Raw genomic sequence first — 11,072 nt, forward strand, 5'->3', positions numbered from 1 at the left:
GCTGCAAAGCACTTTGGGGCAACCTGAGGATGTGAAAGGCGCTATATAAATACAAGTTCGTTCTTTATCTGTGACTCTCAGCAGCCACTTGTTGAAAGGATTTTCTCTTGACGATCAATCGTACGGTGAACTTTCTTACGACGTAAGTAATGTTGTCGCCACTGTATATAATTTCCCTGGTGACAAAGTAATGCTTTTATTGAGAAAATCAGATGAAAGACCGAGGCAGGCCACATTTCACGATCCCACCGAACAGTTAAACAGAAGCTATCATGGAGTGTGGGCTTTAAAAGCCTGTACGCTGTAAGAGGAGACATTAGGGGAGGTTTTCCTCCAGGCCCCCTACTGCTGGCCGCCGTGTACCTGTGCTCCTGATTGCCAGGAGGAAAGGGGGGGGGTGGAAATCCAACATGAAAGGAAAACTTACCTGCTTTTGTGGTAAGCTGTGCTCAGGACCTTTGGCAGGGATCCCGAGGACACTGTAGACAACAACAACGAAAACTTGCATTTATATAGCGCCTTTAACGTAGTCAAACGTCCCAAGGTGCTTCACAGCAGCGTTATCAGACAGAGATTGACACTGAGCCACGTAAGGAGATATTAGGACAGGTGACCAAAGAGGTAGGCTTTAAGGAGCGTCTTAAAGGAGGAGAGAGAGGTAGTGATCGGAGAGTTTAGGGAGGGATTTCCAGAGCTTAGGGCCCAGACTGAAGGCACAGCCGCCAATGGTGGAGTGAAGAAAATCAGGGATGCGCAAGAGGCCAGAATTGGAGGAGCGCAGAGATCTCGGAGGGTTGTAGGGTTGGAGGAGGCTACAGAGATAGGGAGGGGGCGAGGCCATGGAGGGATTTGAAAACAATTATGAACATTTTAAAATCGAGGCGTTGCCGGACTGGGAGCCAGTGTAGGTCAGCGAGCACGGGGGTGATGGGTGAACAGGACTTGGTGCGAGTTGGGATTCGGGCAGCAGACCCTCCCCAGTCTTCGCGGGTCCTGGTGCAAGTTCCAACACCTGGTTTCTTTGAGCACCCCAAGGCCTGGGCAGCCAGGAAAGTGAGGCAGCAGGCCAGGGACACCCACTCCCACCTCATATGAGCGGTCCCATTGGAGGTGCATCTACTCCAGGAGCAGGCCTAGCTCTGCCCATCTGGGGCCTCCTGGGCGTGGTGCGGTGAGGGCAGAGAGAGACCTGACATAATGGTTGTCCTTCCAATGTTACCTCTTCGCTGCGTCAGGTGCAAGGATGTGGAAAATCGCCCCATCACTTCGTGCCAAAAAATATAACGGTGGTTAAAAGGAACTATGCACCACATGGGCCACAGGAGATAGCCAGGAGCAGCAGCAGTGTCTTCTTCTCTCTTATCCACACTTCTCTCTTTCTCACTTTTCTTTCCATATTTCACTTTCTCTCTTCACAGCTGCTCGGCCATGGAATGTGTGAGTATTTTCTCCTGCAACCAATGAGTCAAGGCTAAGCCAGCAACCCATAGTTTTGATAGAGGGCTTTCACTGCAGCTATGAATTCTGGGATAGCCTGCCTCCATAGAATTCTCGTGTTTCCCCCCCCCCCATCCCCCTCCCCATTGGTTTTCTTTACCCACTGCAGCAGCACTGGGGTACAAATACACAAATCACTAAAAGTAGCGACGCAGGTTAATAACGCCATTTAAAAAAAAGCAAACCAAGCACTGGGGCTCATTTCCAGGGGGATAGAATTGAAAAGCAGAGATGTTATGTTAAACTTGGAGCCTTGGTTAGATCACACTTGGAGTACTGTGAGCAGTTGTGGTCTCCATATTATAAAAAGGATCTAGAGGCACTGGAGAAGGTGCAAAAAAGATTTAATAGGATGATACCAGAAACTGAGAGGAAAGATTTGGCAGGCTGGGGCTCTTTTCTCTAGAAAAGAGAAGACTGAGGGGTGACCTGATAAATTATTTAAGATTAATTTAAGATTATGAAAGGGTTTGATAGGGTAGATGTAGAGAAGATGTTTCCACTTGTGGGGGAGACCAGAACGAGGGGCCATAAATATAAGATAGTCACTAATAAATCCAATAGGGAATTCAGGAAAAACTTCTTTACCCAGGGAGTGGTTAGAATGTGGAACTCGCTACCACAAGGAGTAGTTGAGGCGAATAGCATTGATATGGGGTAGCATTGTTAGTAAAGGAGGAAATCAATGCAACAGTGAGGAAGGATATTGGCTCGGAAAATCACGGTGTGGAATCTGTAAGGGTGGAGCTCAGAAACACCAAGGGGCAGAAAACGTTGGTGGGGGTTGTCTATAGGCCCCCAAACAGTAGTGGAGGTGTAGGGGAGGGTATTAAACAGGAAATTAGAGACACATGCAAGAAGGGTGCAACTATAATCATGGGCGACTTTAATCTACATATAGATTGGTCAAACCAAATTAGCAATAATACTGTAGGGGAGGAATTCCTGGAGTGCGTACGTGATGGTTTTCTAGACCAATACGTTGAGGAACCAACTAGAGAACAGGCGATCCTAGACTGGGTATTGTGCAATGAGAAAGGATTAATTAACAATGTTGTTGTGCGGGGTCCCTTAGGGAAAAGCGACCATAACGTGATAGAATTCCTCATTAAGATGGAGAGTGAAGTAGTTGAATTCGAAACTAGGGTCCTGAATCTAAATAAAGGAAATTATGAAAGTATGAGGTGTGAGTTGGCTATGATAGATTGGGGAACTTTACTAAAAGGGATGACGGTGGATAGGCAATGGCTAATATTTAAAGAATGTGTGCAGGAATTACAACAATTATTCATTCCTGTCTGGCGCAAAAGTAAAACAGGAAAGGTGGCTCAACCGTGGCTTACAAAAGAAATTAGGGATAGTATTAGATCCAAAGAGGAGACATATAAAATTGCCAGAAAAAGAGGCAAGCCTGAGGATTGGGAGCAGTTCAGAATTCAGCAAAGGAGGACAAAGAGATTGATTGAGGGGAAAAATAGAGTATGAGAGTAAACTAGCAGGGAACATAAAAACTGACTGTAAAAGCTTCTATAAATATGTCAAGAGAAAAAGATTAGTGAAGACAAATGTAGGTCCCTTACAGTCAGAAATGGGGGAAATTATAATGGGGAACAAAGAAATGGCAGAACAATTAAACACATACTTTGGTTCTGCCTTCACAAAGGAGAACACAAATAACCTGCCAGAAATATTAGGGAACCAAGGGTCTAGTGAGAGGGAGGAACTGAAGGAAACAATATTAGTAAAAAAAAAGTGCTGGGGAAATTAATGGGGCTAAAGGCTGACAAATCCCCAGGGCCTGATAATCTACATCCCAGAGTACTACAGGAAGTGGCCCTGGAAATAGGGGATGCATTGGTGATCATCTTCCAAAATCCTATAGACTCTGGAACAGTTCCTACAGATTGGAGGGTGGCAAATGTAACCCCACTATTTAAAAAAGGAGGGAGAGAAAAAGCAGGGAATTACAGACCAGTTAGCCTAACATCAGTAGTGGGGAAAATGCTAGAGTCTATTATAAAAGTTGTGATAACAGAACACATGGAGGGCATTAACGGGATTGGACAAAGTCAGCATGGGTTTATGAAAGGGAAATCATGCTTAACAAATCTACTGGAGTTTTTTGAGGATGTAACTAGTAGAATAGATAGGGGAGAACCAGTGGATGTGGTGTATTTGGATTTTCAGAAGGCTTTTGATAAAGTCCTACATAAGAGGTTAGTGTGCAAAATTAAAGCACATGGGATTGGGGGGAATATATTGGCATGGATTGAGAATTGGTTGACAGACAGGAAACAGAGAGTAGGAATAAACGGGTCTTTTTCCGAGTGGCAGGCAGTGACTAGTGGGGTACCGCAGGGATCAGTGCTTGGGCCCCAGCTATTCATAATATATATCAATGATTTGGATGAGGGAACTAAATGTAACATTTCCAAGTTTGCAGACGACACAAAGCTGGGGTGGAATGTGAGCTGTGAGGAGGATGCAAAGAGGCTCCAATGTGATTTAGACAAGTTGGGTGAGTGGGCAAGAACATGGCAGATGCAGTATAACGTGGATAAATGTGAGGTTATCCACTTTGGTTGTAAAAACAGAAAGGCAGATTATTATCTGAATGGTGATAGATTGGGAAAAGGGGAAGTGCAACGAGACCCGGGTGTCCTTGTACACCAGTCGCTGAAAGCGAGCATTCAGGTGCAGCAAGCAGTTAGGAAGGCGAATGGTATGTTGGCGTTCATTGCAAGAGGATTTGAGTACAGGAACAGGGATGTTTTACTGCAGTTATACAGGGCCTTGGTGAGACCACACCTGGAGTATTGTGTGCAGTTTTGGTCTCCTTATCTGAGGAAGGATGTCCTTGCCATGGAGGGAGTGCAACGAAGGTTTACCAGACTGATTCCTGGGATGGCAGGACTGACGTTTGAGGAGAGATTGGGTCGACTAGGCCTATATTCACTGGTGTAAACAATTTTACAACACCAAGTTATAGTCCAGCAATTTTATTTTAAATTCACAAGCTTTCGGAGATTTTCTCCTTCCTCAGGCAAATGTTTCAAGATCTCCTTGAAGCCTACGCATTTATACATATTGAACAATAATACATGGTGTTTACAGACTGCCCCTGCAACTGCCCGTTGCCAAGGCAATCACCGTTTTCAGACAGAGAGGTGTTACCTGCAGAACCTCCGAATACACATTCAACAAAAAAACAAACAGGGAAAAAAAACAGAGAAAAAAAAACACAGAGAGAGGCAGAAACATCCGGAAGGCAGAGAGAGCCAGCAATTGACCCATTATATTAAAAACAGATAACATTTGTTCGCTGGTGGGGTAACGTGTAGCGTGACATGAACCCAAGATCCCGGTTGAGGCCGTCCTCATGGGTGCGGAACTTGGCTATCAATTTCTGCTCGACGATTTTGCGTTGTCGTGTGTCTCGAAGGCCGCCTTGGAGTACGCTTACCCGAAGGTCGGTGGATGAATGTCCATGACTGCTGAAGTGTTCCCCGACTGGGAGGGAACCCTCCTGTTTGGCGATTGTTGCGCGGTGTCCGTTCATCCGTTGTCGCAGCGTCTGCATGGTCTCGCCAATGTACCATGCTCTGGGGCATCCTTTCCTGCAACGTATGAGGTAGACAACGTTGGCTGAGTCACAGGAGTATGAACCATGCACCTGGTGGGTGGTGTCATCTCGTGTGATGGTGGTATCTGTGTCGATGATCTGGCATGTCTTGCAGAGGTTACCGTGGCAGGGTTGTGTGGCGTCGTGGACGCTGTTCTCTTGAAAGCTAGGTAGTTTGCTGCGAACGATGGTCTGTTTGAGGTTGGGTGGCTGTTTAAAGGCGAGTAGTGGAGGTGTGGGGATGGCCATAGCGAGGTGTTTGTCCTCATTGATGACATGTTGAAGGCTGCGGAGAACATGGCGTAGTTTCTCCGCTCCGGGGAAGTACTGGACGACAAAGGGTACTCTGTTGGTTGCGTCCCGTGTTAGTCTCCTGAGGAGGTCTATGCGATTTTTTGCTGTGGCCCGTCGGAACTGTCGATCGATGAGTCGAGCGTCATATCCCGTTCTTACTAGGGCGTCTTTCAGCGTCTGTAGGTGTCCATCGCGTTCCTCCTCGTCTGAGCAGACCCTGTGTATTCGCAGGGCCTGTCCATAGGGGATGGCCTCTTTGACGTGGTTAGGGTGGAAGCTGGAAAAGTGGAGCATCGTGAGGTTGTCCGTGGGCTTGCGGTAGAGTGAGGTGCTGAGGTGCCCGTCTTTGATGGAGATTCGTGTGTCCAAGAAAGAAACTGATTCTGAGGAGTAGTCCATGGTGAGCTTGATGGTGGGATGGAACTTGTTGATGTTATCGTGTAGTCTCTTTAGTGATTCCTTGCCGTGGGTCCATAGAAAGAAAATGTCGTCGATGTATCTGGTGTATAGTGTTGGTTGGAGGTCTTGTGCAGTGAAGAAGTCCTGCTCGAACTTGTGCATGAAAATGTTGGCGTATTGGGGTGCGAATTTGGTCCCCACATCATATATTCACTGGAGCTTAGAAGAATGAGAGGTGATCTCATCGAAACATATAAAATTCTAACAGGACTGGACAAACAGACTAGATGCAGGGAGGATGTTCCCGATGGCTGGGGAGTCCAGAACCAGGGGTCACAGTCTCAGGATACAGGGTATGCCATTTAGAACCGAGATGAGGAGAAATTTCTCCACTCAGAGCGTGATGAACCTGTGGAATTCTCTACCACAGAAGGCAGTGGAGGCCAAGTCATTAGATGTATTCATGAAGGAGATAGATATATTTCTTAATGCTAAAGGGATCAAGGGATATGGGGAAAAAGCGGGAACAGGGGACTGAGTTAGACGATCAGCCATGATCATTTTGAATGGCGGAGCAGGCCCGAAGGGCCGAATGGCCTACTCTTGCTCCTATTTTCTATGTTTCTATGCATTTTAGGGGAAGCTAGATATTTTTTTTATTCGTTCATGGGATGTGGGGGTCGCTGGCGAGGCTGTGACGTGATGGAACCAGCTTTATTAGGTCTGTCTGATAACCCAGCTATAGAGGGCATAGGCCCAATACAATCCCTAGAGGCTCACTCACTCACTCCCCACTCTGGGGGGGGGGGGCCTAGAAGGAATGTGTAATAATGGTTTCACCTCAGGCTTTCCCAGGAAAGTTTCCCTGGATCTCTACACTTACATGCTTGGGTAAAGGGGGGGGGGTAAGGGCAGAATGGCCTACTCCTATTCCTGTGCTTTTACAATAAAAACCTACTCCCATATTAACAAAGTCTGGTGAAGTACGTGGGAGAATTCAGTGCTCCATCCAATGATTCAGTGTCTCCCCTCTATGCAGGATGGTATAACTGGTCAAATAACTCCCTTTACCTTCCTCTTACTCCAAAAAAAAACAAGGGAATTCCCTTATCCATATTTTTAACAGCAGCAATCAACCAAACGAATGCAGCAAACAAAAATACAGAAACTAAAAAAAAAATCAGATGTCAAATTTCACAATTCGAACAGTTCCTGCACAAAAGTCCACCAAGTCTCCCTTTAAGAAGTGACTTGCTGAAATTTCGCAATGTGCCTAGTTTTCACTTCCTCTTTTAGACAGGCAGAATTCCCACAAAAAAATCAGGGAATCGTGCTATTAACAACAACATGCATATATATATATCTATATTTATATAGCGCCTTTAACGTAGTAAAACGTCCCAAGGCGCTTCACGGGAACGTTATCAAACAAAATGTTGACACTGAGCCACGTAAAGAGATATTAGAAATAAAAACAGAAAATGCTGGAAACTCTCAGCAGGTCAGGCAGCATCTGTGGAGAGAGAGAAACAGAGTTAATGTTTCAGGTCGATGACCTTTCAGTAGAACTGGAAAAAGCAGAGATTTAACAGTTTTTAAGCAAGTGCAGAACCTGGTAGAGGGCAGTGCGGTGGGGGGCGGGAGGAAGGTGGAGGGGAGGAAAGAACAAAAGGGAAGGTCTGTGATAGGGTGGGGGCCAGGAGTGATTAAATGACAAAAGGGATGATGGTGCAAGGCAAGGAGGGTGGGAATGGGACAAGTAAAGAAACAAAAGATGGTTCCAGAGGAGCTGTAAATGGCAACAGCAGAACCATTACCAGCAGCTGCTGTCCGAAAAAATGATCTGAAGTTATTGAAATCAATGTTGAGTCCGGAAGGTTGTAAAGTGCCTGATTGAAAGATGAGGGGCTGTTCCTCGAGCTTCTAATGAGCTTCTTAGGAGGCCGAGGACAGAGAGGTCAGAGTGGGACGGAGAATTAAAATGGCAAGCGACCGGCAGGTCAGGGTCACGCTTGTGGACAGAGTGGAGGAGTTCAGCAAAGCGATCGCCCCAGTCGGCATTTGGTTTCCCCATTGTAGAGGAGACCGCATTGTATGCAGCGAATACAGTATCGTAAATTGAAAGAAGTACAAGTAAATCGCTGTTTCACCTGGAAGGAGTGTTTGGGGCCCTGGACGGTGGGAAGGGAGGAGGTGAAAGGGCAGGTGTTGCGTCTCCTGCGCTCGCACGGGAAGGTGCCGTGAGAAGGGGGAAGGTGCCGTGAAAAGGGGAGCGGATGTTGGGGGTGATGGAAAGAATGGACCAGGGTGTGGCGGAGGGAACAGCCCCTTCGGAATGCTGAAAGGGGAGGAGAGCGGAAGATGTGTTTGGCGGTGGCATCGTGCTGGAGGTGGCGGAAATGGTGGAGGATGATCCGTTCAATGTGGATGCTGGTGGGGACAAGGGGGATCCCTATCATTGTTCTGGGAGGGGAGGGGAAGGGGTGAGGGCAGAAGCACGGGAAATGGGAAGGAAATGGTCGAGGGCCCTGGCAACCACAGTGAAGGGGAATCCTCAGTTGAGGAAAAAGGAAGGCATATCGGAAGCACTGGGTGGCATCGTCGGACAAGATGCAACGGAGACGGAGAAACTGGGAGAATGGAATAGGTTCCTTACAGGAAGCGGGGTGGGAGGAAGTGTAATCAAGGTAGCTGTGGGAGTCGGTGGGCTTATAGTAGACATTGGTTAACAGGCTGTCCCCAGAAATGGAGATAGAGAAGTCGAGGAAGGGAAGGGAAGAGTCGGAGATGGACCATGTGACGGCGAGGAATGGGTGGAAATTGGAAGCAAAGTTGATGAAATTTTCCAGTTTGGGGCGAGAGCAGGAAATGGCACCGATACAGTCATCGATGTACCGGAAAAAGAGGTGAGGGAGGGGACCTGATTAGGACTGAAACAAAGAATGTTCCACGTATCCCATGATAAGGCAGGCATAGCTGGGACCCATATGGGTTCCCATAGCGACACCTTTTATTTGGAGGAAGTGAATGGAGTCAAATGAGAAGTTGTTCAACATGAGAACAAGTTCAGCCAGGCGGAGGAGGGTGGTGGTGGATGGGGGCTGGTTGGGCCTCCGTTCAAGGAAGAAACGGAGGGCCCGAAGGCCGCCCTGGTGGGGGACGGAGATGTCGAGGGACTGGACGTTTACGCTGGAAAGGAAATGGCTAGGGCCAGGAAACTGGAAATTGTTAAAGTGGCGGAGGGCGTCGGGAGAATCGTGGAGGTAGGTCGGAGGAGACTGGACAGGCGGAGATAAAAAATAGAATCGAGATAGGAGGAAATAAGTTCCATAAGACTGAAATGATGGGTCTACCAGGGCAGTCCTGTTTGTGGATCTTGGGAAGGAGGTAGAAGCAGGGGTGGGGGACTATGAGGTTCGAGGCCCTGGGGGGACATGGCATTTCACTTTCTCTCTTTACAACTGCCCGGCCATGGAATGTGTGAATATTTTCTCCTGCAACTAATGAGTCAAGGCTGAGCCAGCAACTCGTAGTTTTGATAGAGGGCTTTCACTGCAGCTATGAATTCTGGGATAGCCTGCCTCCATAGAATTCTCATGTTTTCCCACCACCCCCTCCCCCGCCAATTGGTTTTCTTCTCCCACCGCAGCCGTGTCCATAATGGAACTCGTTTGCAGAGCTACCTCGTAACCCAGCAAAAGGAGCTGGTCCTGCTTCCGACTTTGATAACCATTATTCCATCTCTGAGCAAACCCGAGAGCCGGCACAGGCACGATGGACCGAGTGGCCTCCTTCTGTGCTGTATGAGTCCATGATTTCTGTAACTCAATCCTAAGTGTCCATTGTTCTACACACAAAACCACCTGAATTCCTCAATGTAATTTACATTCCACAACTCATTCCCGGGTATCCAGTACTGGGGTAACTCCACGTGTTCGGACTCCCAGATCGAGGAGTGGCTCTTGGCAATTTGAGAACATGGTCCACCCTCTCCCCAGCACAATTTTCCATCCATTATGGACAGAAAGTCATTGGGGAACAGGGGGGTGGGGGTGGGGATCTGAATTCTTGTTATGTGCTCCCATAGGGCAAAGCTCTGCGCTAGGACCGAAAATTTGTGAAGTTGCCTCCTTATTTCTCTGTTAACATTGACTCCCGAGCGTACAAATAAATAGCTGTTGCCGTCTGATAGTTCGACTGTTTATTTTTGTTTTCGCAGGTGGGCCTGTCAGCAGGGACCATCCTCTTCCTCGTCGGCATGGCAACCGTCACCACCGGGTACCTGGTGCCCCCGAAGATCGAGGGCATCGGGGAAGCTGACTTTCTCGTCGTGGACAAGCACGCCATCGAGTACAACGAGGCCCTCGAGGTCAGCAAGCTGGTCGGTGCCGTCCTGTTCAGCGTCGGCGGGACGGCGATTGCGGCCTGCGTCCTGGTTCTGACCGTTTCCAGACCTACCCCCCGAGACGAAGAGACACAGTTTTCCCCAATCCTGAAGGAAGAGCCGGTTGAAACGAAGCATAAAGCGGTTATAAAGACTGGGTCACCAGGGAATACTCAAATCCCTGTTAGCTTGTCAAGAGTACAAAGTATCCAACCCAAGACAGGAACATGAGGCACTGCAGCCAAACCCTTATGGAACAGGTCTTCCCGATAACACAAATTCCAACTCTGCTTTGCCAATAGCCTGTGATGAAGTCCTAATCAAATTTATAAATCACTGGTTAGGCCCCAGCTGGAGTATTGTGTCCAATTCTTTACCACCAAGAAGGATGTCAAGGCCTTAATGAGGGTGCAAAGGAGATTTACTAGAATGATACCAAGGATGCGGGACTTCAGTTAGCTGGGATTGTTCTCCTTAGAGCAGAGAAGGTTAAGGGTTGATTAAGGTTAAGGGTTGATTAAGGGGAGATCATCTCCCAAATCATGAAGGGTTTTGATAGAGTAGATAAGGAGAAACTGTTTCCAGTGGCAGAAGAGTCAGTAAACAGAGGACACAGATTTAAGGTAATTGGCAAAAGAACCAGAGGCGACATGAGGAGAAAATAAATTACGCAGCAAGTTGTGATGATCTGGAATGCGCTGCCTGAAAGGGCGGTGGAAGCAGATTCAATAATAACTTTCAAATGGGAATTGGATAAATACTTGAAGGGGAATAATTTGCTGGGCGATGGGGAAAGAGCAGGGGAGTGGGACTAATTGGATTGCTCTTTCAAAGAGCCGGCACAGGCACGATGGGCCGAATAACCTTCTATAATTC

At 47.6% G+C, this 11,072-nt stretch overlaps 1 protein-coding gene across 1 annotated transcript in view; it reads left to right on the forward strand.

Moving 5' to 3' along the window:
* The window catches only part of LOC137335411 (neurensin-1-like), a 24,989-nt gene extending 14,413 nt beyond the window's left edge, over positions 1-10,576 (forward strand). Inside the window, exon 2 of the mRNA XM_068000761.1 lies at positions 10,032-10,576. Coding sequence (XP_067856862.1) covers positions 10,032-10,427 — 396 coding nt within the window. The 3' untranslated portion in view covers positions 10,428-10,576. The remainder of the gene's footprint in view (positions 1-10,031) is intronic.
* Positions 10,577-11,072: the final 496 nt, after the last annotated feature.

Source organism: Heptranchias perlo, chromosome 19, assembly GCF_035084215.1.
Source record: "Heptranchias perlo isolate sHepPer1 chromosome 19, sHepPer1.hap1, whole genome shotgun sequence".
NCBI lineage: Eukaryota > Metazoa > Chordata > Chondrichthyes > Hexanchiformes > Hexanchidae > Heptranchias > Heptranchias perlo.